This window comes from Chaetodon trifascialis, chromosome 4 (genome assembly GCF_039877785.1).
Source record: "Chaetodon trifascialis isolate fChaTrf1 chromosome 4, fChaTrf1.hap1, whole genome shotgun sequence".
In the NCBI taxonomy this organism is placed as follows: Eukaryota; Metazoa; Chordata; class Actinopteri; order Chaetodontiformes; family Chaetodontidae; genus Chaetodon; species Chaetodon trifascialis.
In genome coordinates, this window is record NC_092059.1 from 7,015,014 (window position 1) to 7,036,667 (window position 21,654).

A 21,654-nucleotide genomic window follows, 5' to 3' on the forward strand; every position below is an offset into this window, starting at 1 on the left:
AAGGGAACATCTCATAAACAGTGTCTGTGAAGATACTTAAGTCATGCAGGCAGGGACGGACTGACCATCTGGCATACCGGGCATTTGCCCGGTGGGCCGACGTGCTATTTGGGTCACTTTTTTTAAAATTTTATTTTAAATATTGGGCTGCAAGGTGGCGCAGCAGGTGCGTGTGCCTCACAGCAATGAGGTTGCCGGTTCGATTCCCAGATCGGGCCTTTCTGTGTGAAGTTTGCATGTTCTTCCTGTGCATGCGTGGGTTCTCTCCGGGTACTCCAGCTTCCTCCCACAGACCAAAAACATGCTCATTAGGTTAATTGGTGACTGTAAAATTGCCCCTAGTGTGTGTGTGAATGGTTTGTGCCCTGTGATCGGCTGGCGACCGGTCCAGGGTGTACCCCGCCTCTCGCCCACTGACGGCTGGGATAGGCTCCAGCACCCCCCGCAACCCCGAAAGGTATAAGTATAGAAAAGAAAGGTATCGAAAATGGAAGGATGGTCTGACTGGCCAATACAGACAGTTGATCAGCGGCCCCATTGACACTGGGCTGGCCCGATTGACACTTGGCTGGCCCAATCACATCGTTAAACACCGCATTCACTTTGGCCCTGCGGCGTAACCGCAGTTCTGCGGCCAATAGGTTATTTTCTTCACTGACCTGTGACTGGGCTCATCTGGCCCAATCATATCATGAAACACTACCCCTCTTTTACATCAGTAACTTAATGTGTTCGGATCTGCAAGAATGAAGAGAAAACAAAAAGGAGGTGCAGAGAAACTGTGAGAGAAAATGAAGCTGGCTCTTCAAGCCAACGCTGCCAAATGTGCAAAAAATTCTGCTATGTTTGCCACGGCAGGGCCTTCATCAGCTCACATGGCCGATGAGTGGTGGTGGCGACATTGCACAGCGACACGCAGACTGCTAGTAATGAGGAAAGTAACCCAACCCCTTGGTAAGTCTGACAATGATAACACGTCACTAACATATTTTTGGCTAATGTTCTATGGCCAGGTTAGTTTGTATTCTAGTTAGTTTGTAATACCTGTATATGCAAGTTTTTTTTAAGACATTGTGTATCTCTTGCCCTCATTCATGTGTCATCATCCCTCTTAAGTTTTCAGTTTCTAAGCTGCTATTTTTATCTTGAAGATTGACCAATGATTCTCTCTCTTTTTATCTCTCAAACATACATACACAGAGTTCAAAGTTCATTCAGGAGTTCACCTACATTTATCCTTTTGGACTGGGTCACTTCACAATTTATTGAGTACTACTCTTGGAAGAGTTAGCATCTGATCCATCATTTCTCATCTCTATTCTTTCTTTTTTCTTCCTCCCTGAAACACATAGGTACACCCAATAGGATGAATTCTGCTTAAAGATCCATTACTGCGATGGAGTGGTGGAGTATACTTTTTTGTAGCGTTAATAAATTAGACTTTTTGGAAGTATTTAATGTGTCCACTCTCACTGATTCCCGTTAACTCATTGTATGGCTTAAGGTACGTGGTTTTAAAGAGTTGCACAGTTGGTATACACATTCAGGAAAATGAAAAGACAGAAAAGGAGCACGTTATCAAATGTGGTGGGCCAGTCTGGTCCAAAATGCCAGGGCCGATTTCTTGTCCCAGTCCGCCCCTGCATGCAGGTCATGTTTATTCATGGAGGTCTGTATCGAAGGGCAACTGGACTTGGGTTTCAAAATGTAGAGGTGGAGACAATAAACAGGTCTACATGAGGCAATCATAACAGTGAAAGGCTGACAGTCTTCTCTCCTCCTGATGTAATTTTAGTATCATCTGTTTCTTATCAGTTGGATGTAAAGTGGTTGAGTGAGATGCTGCATAATTCAGCGAGCCTTGGCATAAACCTTGTAGGGGTGTGGTACACGTGTAGATCCAGTAATTCCTTCTGTACTCAGCTCAACTCCATCAGGAATGGAGAAAGAGAACTTCTGTAGTAAACCGACAAGAAACAGGAACAGCTCCATCTTGGCGAGGCCTTCTCCGAGACACACACGTTTCCCTGAAGAGTCCACAGGAAGGTTTAAGAGCTCAGGATGACACTTATATTCTGGTTGAGGTTGTGCTAAAGATTGAGGTGAATGTGGTTTACCTGCAGAGAAAGGCAGGAAAGCTTCTCTCTTCACAAACTTTCCCTCAGCATTGAGGAAATGTCCCGGGTTGAAGCTGTCTGGAGTCTCCCATTCAGTCTTGTCGAACAGCACAGAGGTCAGGTTGGGCATTATGGACGTACCCTAAAGAACAAGACCCTTACGTTAATACCATGCATTGCTGAAACAACACTTTCATTCCTCCAAAACCTTTAAGACATAATTCTGTTGAGACTTAAATTGATTGTACTAAATGCACCTTGGGTATGAAGTAACCACCCAGTGTTGTGTCCTTGGCGGCCATTCTGGGTGCACTGAGAGGAACAATGTTTCCGACTCTCTGGATCTCATGGATGACGGCATCAGTGTAGGGCAGGTTGGCTCTGTCAGCCATGGAGGGCAGGCGATTCTGTCCAATGACTCTGTCTATCTCTGCATGGACTTTATCTAGAAATACAAGAAAATTGAAGGAATGAGCTTGTGAAGTTTTCCGTTCATTTCCTCCAAAGGTTGCATACAAATAAAGATGGTTGAAGGCAACAGGTTGCTGCCTTGAACTTTTTCATGTGGCGTAGTAGCTGAACATTGCTACAAAGAAAACATTTATCTCAATGGTTTAACTGCTCTGTTACCTCAATGGTTTATCCATGAACTTGTAGATGTGGGGATCAAATCAGGACATATTGCCTTTAAATGCCAGTAAATCCTTTTTGGAAGCCTTTCAAAGAGAAAGGTCCAGAATGAAATATCTCAACAGCTATTGGATGGATTGACAGGTAGAGTCCCGCAGAGCTGCTAGCATGGCTGTATACTCATTTGATGTTCTTTCCGTGTTGTTTCCATTGACTGTATAACAAAGAGTGGACGTAACCACCATGATGTCACCCATCAGTTTGCGACTGCCATTTCTAAACCTAGAGGTTGGCATTGTGGCAGTCTTGGCGTTTTGGAGGCAGAAGTGACCATATTTGGATGAAGGGTGGAGCTGCGATGGGTATGCATCGCTGTGCCTGTATCCTGATTTGATGACAGAGAACATGAGGACAAGTTGTGGTAGTGATTTGCAACCATGCCCTAAAGCACACCCTGCTTTATAATGTATTTAGTTCTACATGGGCCCCCAGTTATTGAATTAAACATCATGCTGTATTGAAAAAGGCTTGAAACGAATGAGACCATAAACTCATGAGGAAACTGTTTACTGAGGTAATAATTCAAAATAATCAAAATCAAATTTTCTCATAAGCATGCATACAATCTCACTTTGTTTTGAGCCAGTGAGGTTGCCCCCTGCTGGCCCTTAGAAAGAATGCAAGTTCAAGGCACTTCCACGTTCAGGCTTGGTTCACATTCATGGCTATGGCTGTTTTTCAGGTAGGTAGGCTAGTGTGTGACCTACCCTGGATATCGGGGTGTTTGATGAGGAAAACCAAAGCCCACAGCAAAGTGGTGGATGTTGTCTCAGTTCCAGCCAGGAACAGATCCAGAGAGCACAGGGCCAGATTGGTCTCAGTGAAGCCCAGGTCAGTCTCTTTGTGCTATTCAGAAATGCAGAGAAGACACAGTCGATTAACAGGAGGGCCTACACAGAGCAGTGTGTACAATATTGTTGGCTAGTACTTATTGTCCTAAACCTAACCAACTTGTTTTGGTGCCTAAACTATTGCCTCTATTCGAGCATCAAAGAGTATATTTTAAGCCAAATCCTGATCTTTTCCTAAACCTAAACAACTTGTTTTGGTGCCTAAACTTAACCAAACTGTGACTGAAAACTGAAAATAATAAGTCACTGTTTGGTTTGTCTTCGGTATGAGAGTCCTGTGTTTGATCCATTCATCCACCACAACCTCCTCCCTACTTGAGCTTTGTCACTCTTTGTACTGCGAGCTAAATTTATTTAGCTTTATTCTCATTGTGTGCCACCTTTTTCCTTCTCTATCTCCTCCCGCAGGTGTCGGATCTCCTCACAGATACTCTGCTCGAGGCTGCTTTTGCCCAGGCCAAAACTACGTAAGGTAGACAAAGCAAAGCGCCGCTGTGTCTTCCATACTTCACTATTGCTCATGAACAGACCATCTAGACACAAATATCCAGAGGAAAGAGGGTTAGTGGTTCAGGGGAAGTTATTTCTCTGCAGCATGAGAGAAAAGACAGATTTGTACACCTTTGGTTCCTGAGTAAAATCTGTCCATCATTGGACTGTATGGTCGATCCACAAAGTTCTCGGCTTGTGCCACAATGGCTTCCTTCACCATCTTGTATCCAGACACAAACACCAGCTTGTCACCGCCAAGGCGGACGTTGAACACATTTCCATAGATGTCAGCCAGCTGCAGACAATATATGAAGGATGAACCACAACACATTACTGCATCATTTGGACTTTTGTCTTAAATTCAGTTGAATGTAAATGCACATTTCCGAAAGTGTGCAAACTTAAAGCTACAGTACATTTTCAAGGTGAATGAATGAAACATATTCACATATGCCACTATCCTGATGGGAAATGCACAATACTGTGATGAATCTCAAACTGCATGTTCAATTCTATTCAATTGATTTAAACGTATTAGAATGTCTCATTTAAAATTCAAAATTCAACTTCAAAATGAAAATATGAAAATTGCATAAATTAATGGAAAAACAAAACTAGAAATCACTTTTAAAGAGCTTTAACAAAACTAAAACATATCAATATAAGCCTTTAGTAATGATATCATTTTTCATCTTTGATCCTATATATATTGATCCATGATTACAGGCACTATACGGTGAAACCTTCTGTGTTTTAATCTTTACCTTGGTAAAATAAATGTGTGGATGTTTGTTGTCCACACTAAAGACATTCCCAACAAAGGGAAGAGGGAACGGTCCTGGAGGAAAATATGGAGGGTTCTTGTATTTGAGGAAGTCTGCAATTAGGATAAAAATAAGAATAAACAGGAATATGGCCTTGAGGTCAAAACTCAGTAAAAAATCATAAAGCCACATTGTTGAAGAGAGTTGAACCAGCAGCAGGAGGAAGGTTCGAGCTTCTCGAGACTTTTGTCCTCCTCACTTAAAATATCTGTTGTTTTATAATGTCTGAAAGTACAAAGGGCCTTGTGATAGTTGTTCTTACATAACCACTGACAGACACACCTCTTTTTCCCATGACAAGCAAGATCTCATATGATCAAAACTAACGTGATGATAGTAGTAGTACATGATTAACAAAATGGTCTCTCAATAAAACATTAAAAATCAATTGAACATAACAATATTATAGCAACTGCTCATGAGTAGGGCCATCTCAACTGAACAATATAACACACACTGCATGAAAGACCTCCGCTGTCTTCCAGTGACTTCAGACTTTGGATTTTGGAAATAGAATTAAACCAACAATACAAAGTGCAGTGGGAATGAAAGGCATCTAAATGCTCAGAGATTTAGCATTAAGGTAACTGGGCAGATAAAGCTCTACTCTACTGTCATCACTTATGTTAGACACAAGAACACTGACAAACACACAATTTTCAATACCTTCGCAAACACTGTGTGATTGTCTTAAAGGTACAATAACATTTCTACATTGAAATGTCTCAAAACAACTCGGCCTATATTATATATTTTTTTGCGTTGTGTACTGAGATAATCCTAAATGTTTACAACAATGTTTAAACTCAGAGAAACTGCAATTCTGTGAGAATTAACGGTGCGTTTCATTTGGTTGCCTGTCAGTGGCTTCACATCCCCTTTACGCCCTGTAGTTTGGATAACTTCAAGGCAAATATGGGAAACCAGATGACACGACAGAGTTAAGAAGAAAGCCAGCGAACGTGATTAAACATAATGTGAATAAAACTTTAACATGTTATCATCTGTGAAAATTTCGGCCTGAGTCGCTTCAAAAAGAGTCAAAAGAGTCTGTGCAGTCAGTGTGTGAAGCTCACTGCCAGTCCCTCCATGTTCCCGCCATTTCAGCAAATGCCTGACTTCTCCAAACTATCGCTAATCAGCACCCCCCTGTGTAACTGGCTGCTTGACTTCCTCAATGAAAGACCTCAGTCGGTGCGTGTCGGACAGAACACCTCCTGTGTCATCACACTCAACACAGGCTCCCCTCGGGGCTGTGTCCTGAGCCCTCTGCTGTTCAACCTGACACATGACCGCGTCCCCAAGGCTGCCACCAACCACTTTGTGAAGTTCGCAGATGACACAACAGTAGTGGGCCTCATCAGGGATGACAACGACCTGGCCTACAGAGAGGAGGTGGAGCAGCTGGTGAGCTGGTGCAAAGTCAACAACCTGATCCTAAACTTGGATAAAACCAAAGAGATCATTGTTGACTTCAGGAAGAACCAGCTCAGTAACGCTCCACTTCTCCTCAACAACACGGCTATGGAGGTCAGCAGCACCAAGTTCCTGGGGGTGCACATCACAGACGACCTCACCTGGTCTGTGAACACCACGTCACTGGTGAAAAGGGCACAGCAATGCCTGCACTTTCTGCGCAGGATGAGGAGAGCCCACCTGCCCCCGCCCATCCTCACTACATTCTATAGAAGCACCATAGAGAGCATCTTGACTAGCTGTATCTCAGTGTGGTGTGGAGGCTGCAGTGCTGCTGACGGGAAGAACATGAGAACGGAGAGAATCATTGGGACTTCTCTCCCCTCCATTCAGGACATTGCACCTAAACGCTGCATATCCCGTGCTGTTAACATTATCAGGGACTCTTCATATCCCCACCATGGTCTGTTCTCCCTGCCGGCCTCTGGAAAGAGGTTCTGCATCATTCAGTGCAGGACCACCAGGTTCTGCAACAACCTTTCCCCCCAGGCCATCAGGCTGCTGAACTCTAAAGGAGTATCTTTTGCGCCACTGTTGTCACCTCAGGTCATTCTTCTCATATGCACTTTAAAATTACTAAACTGTATATTTGTGGTGCTTGTTTTTCACCGTTTTTCACTTACCGCATATCCCTGCTGGCATTTTTTAACTTAACCTATATTCTACTGTGTATTGTACACACTGTTTATTTTTCGTACTGTTTATTTATACATTGTATATATACAAAATTATTCTGATGTTTATTTTAACATTCTTTACAATAATTGTAAATATTTTCACCACATACTCTTCATATATACATATACATATACTGTACATACATACACACGTTTCAGTCTTGCAAGAACACACACACACACACACACACACACACACACACACACACACACACACACACACACACACACACACACACACACACACACACACACACTGTGCTCAGCCTGCTGCAATAGAGATTTCAGTTCAGTGTACACCTGCTGTTTACTGAATGACAATAAAGTTTGTCTTTGTCTATGTCTATCTATAATCTGTGAAAATGATGTAGACATGGCTTCAGATGAAGATACAAGGTTATGTGCATACAACAGAATGCATTTTTTCATTTAGTACTAACAAAATCAAGGAGGCTAATTTTAAATGTATTTATCTTTCTCAAGGGCTGACATATAATATTTCCAAAGATAAGTACCCAACCTGATGCAAGTAGGTTGTAGATAGCGTCAACATTGACTCAGTCAGTGATAGATATAGAGGTTAATATACTTGTATTTAAGACTGAGGCTTTGGTTTGTGCGTTGTACTTTGATTTTATGACGTGAAGCAAATCATGTATAATTACTCCGGAGCCTTTGCGTGAGAGATTGTGTTGTAATATACAAAACACATAATATATCATGGTCTCATGTTGCTCAAGACTAATGATCAAAACATAATTAGCTCTTTATATTATGTAACACTTGATGGCTCAACAGTTTCTGAATATCTCAAGTTATTGACCAAGTCAATAAATTATCTGAGATCCCATAGAGGAAAGCTTTTCAGACCAGTGATAGATAAATACATTAGATACTGCAGTATAATTTTTTCTAACAAATATGTGATGATGATATGTGTTAACTGAAGAAATAGTAACAAATACGTGATGATGATGATATGTGTTGCCCTGCGATCGGCTGGCGACCGGTCCAGGGTGTACCCCACCTCCCGCCCGTTGACAGCTGAGATAGGCTCCAGCTCCCCCGCAAGGGATAAGCGGCATAAAAAATGGATGGATGGATGGATGATATGTGTTAACTGAAGAAATGGAGTATAATGTTATAATCAATGGTAGCTGAAAATGGCTGATTTATTGAGTCTGATATTGTAGTAGAAATGATTTGTTAGGTTGTGATACTGTGATGATAGATAGTTTGCTCAGAGTGACACCTGGTAACAGCCGATGTGCTGTGGCAGAGGTAGAACGATCATGATATCCTAGAGCATCCCTATCAGGGCTTTCTGGGACTTTCCATGGCCTTACAGATGTCTTTGCATCTGTCTTGGCAGCTACTTCTTTGCGTGCCTTTATATAATCTTACTGTCTGAACAAAGCCTTGATCATGTATTTTCTTATAACCCATAATTGTGTGTTTTAGTATGATTACTGATGGATTGAATGTTCTTATAATCACTCTATGATTCAATATATGACTCAATACAAGTTCATTACTCTATAATATGCGTTTATGGTAATAAACTGTGATTTGTTAATGTTTTTAAAAAACAGAGCCCGTAACGACCGAAAGCTAATGGTGTAATTTAGGAAGAATAGAAAGAAAATCTCCTCCTTGAACCGACACCTTATCGTGGTGGAAGAGTTTGAGCACCCGAATGATCCTAGAGGCTATGTTGTCCAGGGCTTAATGCCCCTGGTAGGGTCTCCCAAGGCAAACAGGTTCTAGGTGACGGGTCAGACTAAGAGCGGTTCAAAAGCCACTTATGAAGCAAGACAAATCAAGGAAGCGTACGTCGCCCGGATTGGCATCACCGGGGCCCCACCCTGGAGCCAGGCCTGGGGTTGGGGCTCGCAGGCGAGCGCCTGGTAGCCGGGTCTTTGCCCACGGGACCCGGCCGGGCACAGCCCGAAGGAGCGATGTGGGCCTGCCTTCCCGTAGGCCCACCACCCGCAAGAAGGATGCAGAAGGGGCCGGTGCTATGTGATATGGATGGCGGTCGTGGGCGGGGGTCCCAACGACCCAAACCCTGGACAACGACTCTGGCTATGGGGACATGGAATGTCACCTCGCTGGGGGGGAAAGAGCCTGAGCTAGTGCGGGAGGTTGAGTGGTACCGGCTAGAGATAGTCGGGCTCACCTCCACGCACAGTCTGCGCTCTGGAACCTAACTCCTTGAGAAAGGCTGGACTCTCTTCTACTCTGGAGTTGCCCGTGGTGAGAGGTGGCGAGCTGGTGTGGGCTTGCTTATAGCCCCCCAGCTCAGCCGCCATGTGTTGGAGTTCTCCCCACTGAGCGAGACGGTCGTTTCCCTGCGCCTTCAGGTCAGGGATAGGTCTCTCACTGTTGTTTCGGCCTATGGGCCGAACAGCAGTGTAGAGTACCCGGCCTTCTTGGAGTCCCTGGGAGGGGTACTGGAAAGTGCTCCAACCGGGGACTCCATTGTTCTGCTGGGGGACTTCACTGCTCACGTGGGTAGCGACAATGATACCTGGAGGGGTGTGATTGGGAGGAACAGCCTCCCCGATCTGAACCCGAGTGGTGTTCTGTTATTGGATTTCTGTGCTAGTCACAGTTTGTCCATAAGGAACACCATGTTCAGGCATAGGGGTGTCATCAGTGCACGTGGCACCAGGACACCCTAAGCCGGAGGTCCATGATCGACTTTGTAGTTGTATCATCTGACCTTCAGCGGTATGTCTTGGACACTCAGGTAAAGAGAAGGGCTGAGCTGTCAACTGATCACCACCTGGTGGTGAGTTGGATTCGCTGGCAGGGGAGGAAGCGGGACGGACTTGGCAGACCCAAACGTACTGTGAGGGTCTGTTGGGAATGTCTGGCAGAACCCACTGTCAGGGAGGTTTTCAACACCCACCTCTAGGAGAGCTTCGACCAGATTCCGAGGGAGGTTGGAGACATTGAGTCCGAACAGACCATGTTCTCCACTTCCATTGTTGATGCAGCTGTCCGTAGCTGTGGCCGTAAAGTTGGTGGTGCCTGTCGTGGCGGCAACCCCCGAGTTCGGGGAGGCCATGGAGGAGGACTACTGGTCGGTCTTGAGGAAATTCTGGCAAACCGTTCGGCGCCTCAGGAAGAGGAAGCAGCTTTCTGTCAACACTGTTTACAGTGGAGGTGGGGAGCTGTTGACCTCGACTGGGGATATTGTCGGGTGGTGGAAGGAATACTTCGAGGATCTCCTCAATCCAACTGTCATGTCTTCTGTAGAGGAAGCAGAGACTGGGGACTTGGAGGTCGATTCATCCATCACCGGGACTGAAGTCACTGAGGTAGTTTGCAAGCTCCTCAGTGGCAGAGCACCGGGGGTGGATGAGATCCGCCCTGAGTGCCTCAAGTCTCTGGATGTTGTAGGACTGTCTTGGTTGACATGCCTCTGCAACATCACGTGGCAGTCGGGGACGGTGCCTCTGGACTGGCAGACTGGGGTGGTGGTCCCTCTTTTTAAAAAGGGTGTGTTCCAACTCTCAGGGGATCACACTCCTCAGCCTCCCTGGGAAAGTCTATTCCAGGGTACTGGAGAGGAGAATCCGGCCGATAGTTGAACCTCGGATTCAGGAGGAACAATGTGGTTTTCGTCCTGGCCGTGGAACACTGGACCAGCTCTAAACCCTCCACAGGGTGCTTGAGGGTTCATGGGAGTTTGCTCAACCAGTCCACATGTGCTTTGTGGACTTGGAGAAGGCATTCGACCGTGTCCCTCGCATCATTCTGTGGGAGGTGCTCTGGGAGTATGGGGTTGGAGGCCCTCTGTTGAGGGCTATATAGTCCCTGTACAACCGGAGCAGGAGCTTGGTCTGCAGTAAGTCGGACCTGTTCCGAATGCATGTTGGACTCCGGCAGGGCTGCCCTCTGTTACCGTTTCTGTTCATCATTTTTATGGACAGAATTTTTAGGCACAGCCAGGGGCTGGAGGGGGTTCGGTTCAGGAGCCGGCAGATTTCGTCTCTGCTTTTCGCAGATGATGTTGTCTTGTTGGCTCCCTCGAGCCAGGACCTTCAGCATGCACTGGGGCGGTTCACAGCCAAGTGTGAAGCAGCTGGGATGAGAGTCAGCACCTCCAAGTCCGAGGCCATGGTTCTCGACCGGAAAAAGGTGGCTTGCTCCCTTCAGGTTGGGGGAGAGTTCCTGCCTCAAGTGGAGGAGTTTAAGTATCTTGGGATCCTGTTCATGAGTGAGGGAAGGATGGAGCGTGAGATTGACAGCCGGATCGGTGCAGCGGCCACAGTAATGCGGTCGCTGTACCGGTCTATCGTGGTGAAGAAGGAGCTGAGCCGAAAGGCGAAGCTCTCGATTTACCGGTCAATCTACGTTCCTACCCACACCTATGTTCATGGACTTTGGGTCATGACCAAAAGAACGAGGTCCCGAATACAAACGGCTGAAATGACTTTCCTCCGCAGGGTGGCAGGGCGCTCCCTTAGCGATAGGGTGAGGAGCTCTGTCACGCGGGAGGAGCTCAGAGTAGAGTCGCTGCTCCTCCACATCGAGAGGAGTCAGCTGAGGTGGCTCGGGCATCTTTATCGGATGCCCCCTGGACGCTTCCTTAGGGAGGTGTTCCAGGCATGTCCCACCGGGAGGAGGCCCCGTGGAAGACCCAGGACATGATGGATGGATGGATGGATGGATGGATGGATGGATGGATGGATGGATGGATGGATGGATGGAAAGAAAATAAAAAGAGTGCATCCTTGGAATGCACTTTTAATGTATCAATACAGACCTGGGAAAGATAGGGAAATTCAGAGCAGAACAGCTGCCAGAAGATAATGTAATTTTAGAAAAAAGAGAAGATGCCCCCAGGGCCGTGGTGAACACTGAGCTGAACTGCATAAAAGACAGAGCGCAGACCATTGTAAGTTGGAGTTCATCAGAATTGCATGCTGTGCGTTTCTGAGCGTGTTCCGCTGTGTTGCTGGCAGTAAAGTACTTTGCTCCTTGGACCTCTGACTCCTGCAGATCTTTATTTGGACACCTTCAAGAAGATTTTTTCTGAAACAATTGGATAGCTGAATTTGAGCGTTTTGGGCCTTTGTGGTTTGTGCATTTGGCCTTCACATTTCACGACAATACCAAATCTGTACAAGCGTAAGTGTGTTTAAATGTCTTCACACAGAGTGAGAAAGTAACACTGCCACAATAAGTTTTGCAGAAGTGTAAATTAACTATAATATTAGTAAAAAGCTGTCATATGTGACCTTAAAATCTGGGTAATCTCACACAGGTGTATTAATGATATATGTGTAAGGCAGGTTTCCCATCAGGTGCAACAAAGCTACCAAGAAATACAGCACAGACTCAAGCATCGTGTTAATAGCTGTGCCCTGGAAAACAAGTCATAAAATGTTGGCATCAGTTATGTAGAAGTAATTCATAAATTTTATAGCTTGTTATGCTTCCCTGGGTGACTTTGGCTGGACTCCTGTACCTTAGGTATGAAGAAGAATTCTCCCAGTGTGGTGTCTTTACTGGCCATTTTAGGTAATCCCAGAGGAACAATATTTGCCATCCTTTGAGACTCATGGATGACAGCGTCCGTGTAAGGCAGGTTGGGTCTGTCGGTTGGGTTGGGCTGACGAGACTGTCACTCTGTCTATCTCTTCCTGAACTTTCTCTGATTGAGGAAGCAGAGTCGTAGTCGAAGCAAGGGCCCAATGTAAAGTGGTGGCAGTTGTTTCTGTACCAGCTTCAATCAGGTCCATGGTGCAAACTAGCAGGGTTTCAATATTGAAGCCAGCCTGGGGATCCTCCTTTTTCTGGCAGTGCATCAGCAGAAAATGCTTTTATTTTATAACTGTAAACAGAGCCATGCTTTCGTAGCCTAATTTTTATTTTGGTCAGAGATGGATTTTTTTTTTTTTTTTTTTCTACATTTCTACTTCATTTTTGATAGCAACAGCTGGAGAGTGACAGGAAAGGCAGTTTACATAGACTTACATTCATTTCTTGGAGACTTACCATAACCTTAACCTAAAGCTGATGGTTTATATTATGAGGACTGACGTATTGACCCCATAACAAAGGTGAATATCAGTCAGACTGTCAGTGATTTATTTTTACACAATTGCAGATACTCATTACTTTTCCCAAACAGAAGATAACATTGTAGGCTATAACACTTTCTGCATTTTGAAATGAATGAATGACTCTGGTGATAGAGGAATCCCACAGAAAGAAAAGGCAACATTTCACAGCTGTTATAAAATCATTCAGACAGATGACAAATCTAGAAAAATCATTCACTCAAATAGAAAACAATGGCAGAAATTGACATCAATAAAAAAGCTACTGTAATTCAACCACACTGTTTGGTCTACACAATATATCAATAATATATTTTTATATAAGTACCCCTTGTGTTATTTAACCAACTTGAACGGACCCATTAAACAAACCTGAAACTGACACTTTGTCCTCATTTAGGCTTTAGCCAATAACACAAAACAAGCTCAGCATTCATTTACAAAACAATAAAAAAAACAAAAACAAAACAAAACAAAAAACCATGGTATATACACACTGGGCACACTCATAAGATCAGTCAGTTTTCACTATTATGTTATTTTGTGGACCAAGCAATAAATTGATGAATGATGAATCTTATCTGCAGTTTGATGGTGAAAACTGAATTGCAGCACTAACTGTTTAGGACAGAAATTTACATGTGTTGGCCCTGCAATCGGCTGGCGACCGGTTCAGGGTGTACCCCGCCTCTCGCCCATTGTAGCTGGGATAGGCTCCAGCCCCCCGCAACCCCGAAAGGGATAGGCGGTACAGATAATGGATGGATGGATTTACATGTGTTGGCCTCTGCTGAATCACATTCAGACCCTTTGATCTCTTCTGGAGAGGCAGTTCCTATATACAACAAAACAATTACTTGAATTCTTTCGTCAGCAGTAAAGTCACAAAATTAGTAGCCTATACCAGAAGTGTAGATTAACACGTTTTACAGAGTGGCCTCTGAACACAACGTACGCATCGCTTAATAAGCCGTCATTTCATCATTGCGCTTGTCAACAAAAAGTTGATGCGGATTGTTGCGCTGTCCAAAAGAAAATGAGATTTTTATTTATTTATTTATTTTTTAAATATGGAAGTTGAAGACAAGAAAGTGTGTTTACGTAAGTTTGTGGGGATGAGCTCAGAGTGATGATAAAGGCTAAACGAGCATCATTGCAGCTAAAACATGCTAAACTGAGCTACAAGGACATATGTGCTGAATAAAGTTAACATGCTCAGGAAGAGTTTGTTTGCCCAACAAGCAGCTTTAACAAGACCACATTTTGACAGAGACAGTGTTATGCAGGGAAGTTTTGTGGTGAGCAACTGAAAAAAACTGAAACCGTGCACTTCTCCGTGACATCGCGTCTGTAAGTCGATTTTAGATAGATAGATAGATAGATAGATAGATAGATAGATAGATAGATAGATAGATAGATAGATAGATAGATAGATAGATAGATAGATAGGACTTTATTGATCTCACACTGGGGAAATTTAGTCATCACAGCAAGCAGGTTAGAAAAAGCAAAGTCTTATTTGTTTCATATCAGTTGGATGTAAAGTTGTTGAGTAAGATGCTGCATAGTTCAGCGAGCCTTGGCATAAACCTTGTAGGGGTGTGGTACACGTATAGTTCCAGTAACTCCTTCTGTACTCAGCTCAACTCCATCAGGAACGGAGAAAGAGAACTTCTGTAGTAAACCGACAAGAAACAGGAACAGCTCCATCTTGGCGAGGCCTTCTCCGAGACACACACGTTTCCCTAAAGAGTCCACAGGAAGGTTTAAGATCTCAGGATGACACTTATATTCTGGTTGAGGTTGTGCTAAAGATTGAGGTGAATGTGGTTTACCTGCAGAGAAAGGCAGGAGAGCTTCTCTCTTCACAAACTTTCCCTCAGCATTGAGGAAATGTCCTGGGTTGAAGCTGTCTGGAGTCTCCCATTCAGTCTTGTCGAACAGCACAGAGGTCAAGTTGGGCATTATGGATGTACCCTAAAAAACAAGACCCTTATGTTAACACCATGCATTGCTGAAACAACACTTTCATTCCTCCAAAACTTTCAAGACATAATTCTGTTCTGACTTAAAATGACTGTACTAAATGCACCTTGGGTATGAAGTAACCACCCAGTCTTGTGTCCTTGGCGGCCATTCTGAATCCATTGAGAGGAATGATATTTCCGACCCTCTGGATCTCGTGGATGACGGCATCAGTGTAGGGCAGGTTGGCTCTGTCAGCCATGGAGGGCAGGCGGTTCTGTCCAATGACTCTGTCTATCTCTGCATGGACTTTATCTAGAAATACAAAAAAATTGAAGAAATGGGCTTGTGAGTATTGCTTTAAGACAGACTTGGAAAACTGTGAAGTTTTCCTTTCATTTCCTCCAAAGGTTGCTAACAAATAAGGATGATTGGAGGCAACAGGTTGCTGCCTTGAACTTTTTCATGTGGCGTAGTAGCTGAACATTGCTACAACTGCTCTGTTACAGTACCTCAAAGGTTTGTCCACTAACTTGTAGATGTGGGGATCAAATCAGGACATATTGCCTTTAAATGCCAGTAAATCCTTTTTGGAAGCCTTTCAAAGAGAAAATGTGGCATACGAACAGTTCTTATCATTAGCCATGCTAGTGGCATGACAATGCCACTGGCAACCAGTTGGTCTGTCAGTCCACCACTTTGGTCCAGACTGAAATATCTCAACAGCTATTGGATGGATTGACAGGTAGAGTCCCGCAGAGCTGCTAGCATGGCTGTATACTCATTTGATGTTCTTTCCGTGTTGTTTCCATTGACTGTATAACAAAGAGTGGACATAACCAACATGATGTCACCCATTGGTTTGCGACTGCCATTTTTGAAAGAGGTTGGCATTGTGGAAATCTTGGCTTTTTGGAGCCAGATGTGCCCATGTTTGGATGAGAGGGTGGAGCTGCCATGGGTACGCATCGCTGTACCTGTATCCCGATTTGATAACAAGAGAATTTGAAGACAAGTTGTGGTAGTGATTTGCAACCATGCCCTAAAGCACACCCTGCTTTATAGTGTATTTAGTTCTACATGGGCCCACGGTTATTGAATTAAACATCATGCTGTATTGAAAATGGCTTGAAACAAGCAAATGAGATCATAAACTCATGAGGCGACTGTTTACTGGTTATAAATCAAAATAGTCATTGACTTTGTTTTGAACCAGTGAGGTTGCCCCCGGCTGCACGGTGGGGCAGCAGGTAGTGCGGGTGCCTCACAGCAAGAAGGTTGCCGGTTCGATCCCCGGGTCAGGCGGGGCCTTTCTGTGTGAAGTTTGCATGTTCTTCCCGTGCATGCGTGGGTTCTCTCCGGGTACTCCGGCTTCCTCCCACAGACCAAAAACATGCTCATTAGGTTAATTGATGACTCTAAATTGTCCGTAGGTGTGAGTGTGAGTGTGAATGTTTGTCTGTCTTTGCATGTGGCCCTGCAATCGGCTGGCAACCGGTTCAGGGTGTACCCCGCCTCTCGCCCATTGTAGCTGGGATAGGCTCCAGCCCCCCGCAACCCCGAAAGGGATAGGCGGTATAGATAATGGATGGATGGATGGAGGTTGCCCCCCCGCTGGCCCTTAGAAAGAATGCAAGTTCAAGGCACTTTCTCATTCAGGCCCAGAAGTTCTGTCCACTAATTCTACTAGCTATGGTTGTTTTTCAGGTAGCTCATTGTAGGCCTAGTGTGTGACCTACCCTGGATATCGGGGTGTTTGATGAGGAAAACCAAAGCCCACAGCAAAGTGGTGGCTGTTGTCTCAGTTCCAGCCAGGAATAGATCCAGAGAACACAGGGCCAGATTGGTCTCAGTAAAGCCCAGGTTGGTCTCTTTGTGCTATTTAGAAATGCAGAGAAGATACAGTTGATTGACAGCAGGGCCTACACAGTGTAGTGTGTACAATATTGTTGGCTAGTACTTACTGCCTCTATTCGAGCATCAAAGAGTATACTTTAAGCCAAATCCTGATCTTTTCCTAAACCTAAACAACTTGTTTTAGTGCCTAAACACAATCAAACTGTGGCCGAAAACTGAAAATAATAAGTCACTGTTTGGTTTGTCTTCGGTATGAGTCCTGTGTTTGATCCATACATCCACTACAACCTCCTCCCTACTTGAGCTTTGTCACTCTTTGTACTGTGAGCCAAAGGCTTTCTGACCAACGAGCACTAGCCAATCAAAACACAGTGGGGCAGGACTTGGTGGAACAGAGTTGGGAGAAAAAAAAATCACGTGTGCGCAATGCTGTTGTTCACATACCTTCTCCATTTCAATGATGAAAGTATCAATGTAGTCCCGGGGATTGTTGTAGTCCAGGTCCTTCTTGTGACTCTTCACCTCCTCTGTGATGAAGTCTTGGAGTGCGTTGAAGTGGCTGAACATTTTGTTGTGAGGACCTGGCAAGTGTTTCATCACTCCAGGGAATGACTCATACAGCTATTTGGAAGAAATCAGTAGATGAGAGAAACTTTCACTCACATCATCAAGTTATGAGCACGACCATTGGCCTCTCGGATGGTTATGGATTGGCTCCCACCAGAATGCTGTCTCTGAAACCACTAGATATGGCTGACTTACCAGACCCCATATAGAGCCCTCAAGATAAAGAATTTCGGACAGATACTTCAGCATCATCTGGAATTTGTGGTCATTGTATTCAAATCGTTTCCCCATCACCAGCCGGCAAATGATGTTGGACACAGCGTTGTTGAAGAGGCCTGCTGGACTGAATGGTTCACCTGGAGGAAATGAGTCCACTGTTTAGACAATTGCTGAATAGCTGAGGCGACCAACCATAATTGTATTTTATTCTCATTGTGTGCCACCTTTTTCCTTCTCTATCTCCTCCTGCAGGTGTCGGATCTCCTCACAGATACTCTGCTCGAGGCTGTTTTTGCCCAGGCCAAAACTACGTAAGGTAGACAAAGCAAAGCGTCGCTGTGTCTTCCACATTTCACCATTGCTCATGAACAGACCATCTAGACACAAGCATCCAGAGGACAGAGGGTTAATGGTTCAGGGGAAGTTATTTCTCTGCAGCATGAGAGAAAAGACAGATTTGTGCACCTGTGGTTCCTGAGTAAAATCTGTCCATCAATGGATTGTACGGTCGATCCACAAAGTTCTCGGCTTGTGCCACAATGGCTTCCTTCACCATCTTGTATCCAGACACAAACACCAACTTGTCACCGCCGAGGCGGACGCTGAACACATTTCCATAGATGTCAGCCAGCTGCAGACAATACATGAAGGAACAGTGATGAACCACAACAACAAAAGTGTGCAAACTTAAAGCTACGGTACATTTTTAAGTTGAATGAATTGAAATTATTAGAATGTCTCAATAAAATTCACACTTCAAAATGAAAATGTGCACAGCAACAATTGATGGATAAACAAAACTAGAAAACTCTTTTAAAGAGCTTTCACAAAACTAAAAGATACTGATGTAAACCTTAAGTAATGATCTAAATTTTCATCTTTAATCCTTCGTGATTACAGGCACTGTAAGGTGAAACCTTCTGTGTATTAATCTTTACCTTGGTAAAATAAATGTGTGGATGTTTTTTGTCCACACTGAGGATGTTCCCAACAAAAGGAAGAGCCAACGGTCCTGGAGGAAAATCTGGAGGGTTTTTGTGTTTGAGGAAGTCTGTAATTAGGATAAAAATAAGAATAAACAGGAATATGGCCTTGAGGTCAAAACTCAGTAAAAAATTATAAAGCCACATTGTTGAAGAGAGTTGAACCAGCAGCAGGAGGAAGGTCTGAGCTTTTGTCCTCCTCACTTGAATACCAGTTGTTTTATAATGTCTGTATGCACAAAGGACCTTGTGATAGTTGTTCTTACATAACCACCTATAGACACACCTCCTTTTTCCCATGACAAGCAAGATCTCATATGATAAAACCTAACGTGATGATGTAGTACATGATTAACAAAATGGTCTTTCAACAAAACATTAAAAATCCATTTTACTTGAATATAACAATATTATGGCAGCCGTTCATGAGCACGGCCATCTCAACTGAACAATATAACACACACTGCATGAAAGACCTCCGCTGTCTTCCAGTGACCTCAGACTTTGGATTTTGTAAATAGAATTAAACCAACAATACAAAGTGCAGTGGGAATGAAAGGCATCTAAATGCTCAGAGATTTAGCATAAAGGTAACTGGGCAGATAAAGCTCTATTCTACTGTCATCACTTATGTTAAACAAAAGAACACCGACAAACACACAATTTTCAGTACTTTCGCAAGCACTGTGTGATTGTGTTAAAGGTATAATAACATTTCTACATAATGACTCAACGTATATTATATATATATTATAAATACTCATTACTTTTCCCGAATAGAAGATAACATTGTAGGGTGTAACACTTTCTGTATTATGAAATGAATGAATGATAGAGGAATCGCACAGAAAGAAAAGGCAACATTTCAGAGCTGTTATGAAACCATTCAGACAGATGACGAATCCAGTGTAATCATTCACTCAAAATACAAAACAATGGCAGAAATGGACGTCAATAAAAAACAAAATCAACCACACTGTTTGGCCTACTTGGGATGGGAATTGAGAACCGGTTCTTTTTGAGAAGCGGCTCCCAGTAGCTCAATTCCTTGGAATCGTTTGCCTGCCTGGTTAACAATTCTGCTTATCGACTCCACCTGTCTTGCACATGCGTGATAACGTTGCACATGCTGCATTGTTTTGATTTAGAACGTAGCCGATATGGTGTCGAGGCAGAAATGCTCCAAAGTATGGCTATATTTCACGCGAAAAGATGACACCAGGGCCACTTGCAACACGTGCAAAGTTTTCATTTCTTCAAAGGGGGAAATACCTCCAACATGCTAAAACATTTGTCCACACAGCATGCAATTCATTTGCAGGAATGTCACGTGGTTGATACGCTACTTAGCGACGTGGCAGAGCATCTAGCGGCAGGGTGTCGTTTGTTATTAGTGCCGAAGGTAATGTTGAACTCTTACAAGCCGTGTCTGTTGTGTTAAGGTTAGTGCCATTTCACTGTGTAAACTGCTTTTGCCATATGAACCATCTCCATGTCCTTCCATCAAATTTAGATGACGATGACTGGCAGAGTCAGGCTGCCTCAGAGGCTGCAGTGGGCACCGGCAGGTCTCGCGTACCACTATCCACTCCTTTCACTGAGGCAGGGAAGAGTAAAATGACCGAGACCAGGATAAAGGAATGTCACAGAGCGGTCACTAGATTTGTGGTGAAATGTTTGCACCCTTTTGCCACTGTAGATGCCCCTGAATTTCGGTAGGTTAATTCATTGCATTTTATCTGGCATATCTGTTAAAATGAAAATCAGAAATTTTAATTCTGTCAGAGTTGCATGTTGTTATTTTAACTCGTGTAGTTCTACTTCATTCGTTCCCTACTCTGAGAAGTAGCTCACCTACTTTTTAGGTTTGTTCTGAGGTTACGTCACACATCATTTGTGCATACTGTATATGTTATATTTTCTGTGCAGAGATAAAAATATAAAAGACAGTTAATGCAAACAAATCCATTTGTACTCTTTTATTTCCTCACCTAATGAGAATCGATAAGGAATCGGATTGATAAGCAAAATCGATAATGGATTCGGAATCGTTAAATCCTTATCAATTCCCATCCCTACCTGTACCTGAAGTGTAGATTAAAACGTTTTTCCGAGTGGTCTCTGAACGCAATGCACGTGTTGCTGGATAACACGTTATTTCATCATGGCAACTGTTAACAAAGTTTAAGTAAATGTGGATTGTTGCGCTGTTCAAGAGAAAAGATCTTTTTATATACAGCTAAAAGATGCTAAACTGAGCTACAAGGACATATGTGCTTGGATAAAGTTAACATGCTTAGGAAGAGTTTGTTTGCCCAACAAGCAGCTTTAACAAGACTGCATTTTGACAGAGACAGTGTTATGCAGGGACGTTTTGTGGTTAGCGAGCTAAAAGCTAAAAAAACTGAAACCTCACATGGTTGTTACCCCGCGATTCCACCGCGCACTTCTCTGTGACAACGTGTCTGCAAGTCAATTTTGTTCTGTCCTCCATGCAGCTGCAAACCCGGCTGATTGGGTCATGTTTCCTTGATATTTGTGCTTCCACTGTGGGTAAGTAGGCTTCGAAGTTAAATGGTTTCTCTTTTTTTGTGTGTTTTAATTGTGCACACTGATGCCTCATCCATCAAAAATAGAGTTGTGGCAGATTTTACTTAAAGTGCTAGCAAAATTTAGTTCAGAAGGGATTGCTTACCCTCTTTTTTAGCTATTTTTACTATGTGTTCATGTTAACATTTGCAAATCTTGATCATGAAATGTTAATGTAAAATGCTCAGAAAATTCGACAATCGTGGAGACAATTGCAGCAATCTATGTGTTAAATAGATGTAAGAGTAAATGAATTACTAACAAACTATT

At 43.7% G+C, this 21,654-nt stretch overlaps 2 protein-coding genes across 2 annotated transcripts; both read right to left on the bottom strand.

The window, feature by feature from the left end:
* Positions 1-1,851: 1,851 nt before the first annotated feature.
* LOC139330066 (cytochrome P450 2J1-like) lies at positions 1,852-6,076 on the bottom strand. The gene is made up of 9 exons (XM_070960796.1): positions 6,051-6,076; positions 5,937-5,961; positions 4,951-5,010; positions 4,280-4,445; positions 4,039-4,191; positions 3,515-3,646; positions 2,375-2,511; positions 2,118-2,259; positions 1,852-2,027 (listed from the first exon to the last, which is right to left on the bottom strand). The coding sequence occupies exons 1-9, from the start codon at positions 6,074-6,076 to the stop codon at positions 1,852-1,854; spliced, it is 1,017 nt and encodes a 338-aa protein (XP_070816897.1).
* An 8,688-nt stretch (positions 6,077-14,764) lies between these two features.
* On the bottom strand, positions 14,765-18,942 carry LOC139329952 (cytochrome P450 2J6-like). Its single transcript, XM_070960618.1, has 9 exons — positions 18,751-18,942; positions 18,278-18,443; positions 18,037-18,189; positions 17,789-17,949; positions 17,471-17,647; positions 16,909-17,047; positions 15,297-15,484; positions 15,040-15,181; positions 14,765-14,949 (listed from the first exon to the last, which is right to left on the bottom strand). The coding sequence occupies exons 1-9, from the start codon at positions 18,940-18,942 to the stop codon at positions 14,774-14,776; spliced, it is 1,494 nt and encodes a 497-aa protein (XP_070816719.1). The 3' UTR covers positions 14,765-14,773.
* Between the last annotated feature and the right edge of the window lie 2,712 nt (positions 18,943-21,654).

What these genes read in the sequence shown, in the direction of transcription:
- LOC139330066 (XM_070960796.1), bottom strand. Translation starts at nt 6,076, where the DNA reads ATGGCGGGAACATGGAGGGACTGGCA. An exon ending in TTGTTGGGAATGTCTTTAGT is followed by an intron (nt 4,446 to 4,950) that starts GTGGACAACAAA and finishes TATTGTCTGCAG; the next exon opens with CTGGCTGACATCTATGGAAA. An exon ending in ATTTTACTCAGGAACCAAAG is followed by an intron (nt 4,192 to 4,279) that starts GTGTACAAATCT and finishes ATTTGTGTCTAG; the next exon opens with ATGGTCTGTTCATGAGCAAT.
- LOC139329952 (XM_070960618.1), bottom strand. Translation starts at nt 18,942, where the DNA reads ATGTGGCTTTATAATTTTTTACTGAGTTTTGACCTCAAGGCCATATTC. An exon ending in CACACATTTATTTTACCAAG is followed by an intron (nt 18,444 to 18,750) that starts GTAAAGATTAAT and finishes TATTGTCTGCAG; the next exon opens with CTGGCTGACATCTATGGAAA. An exon ending in ATTTTACTCAGGAACCACAG is followed by an intron (nt 18,190 to 18,277) that starts GTGCACAAATCT and finishes GCTTGTGTCTAG; the next exon opens with ATGGTCTGTTCATGAGCAAT.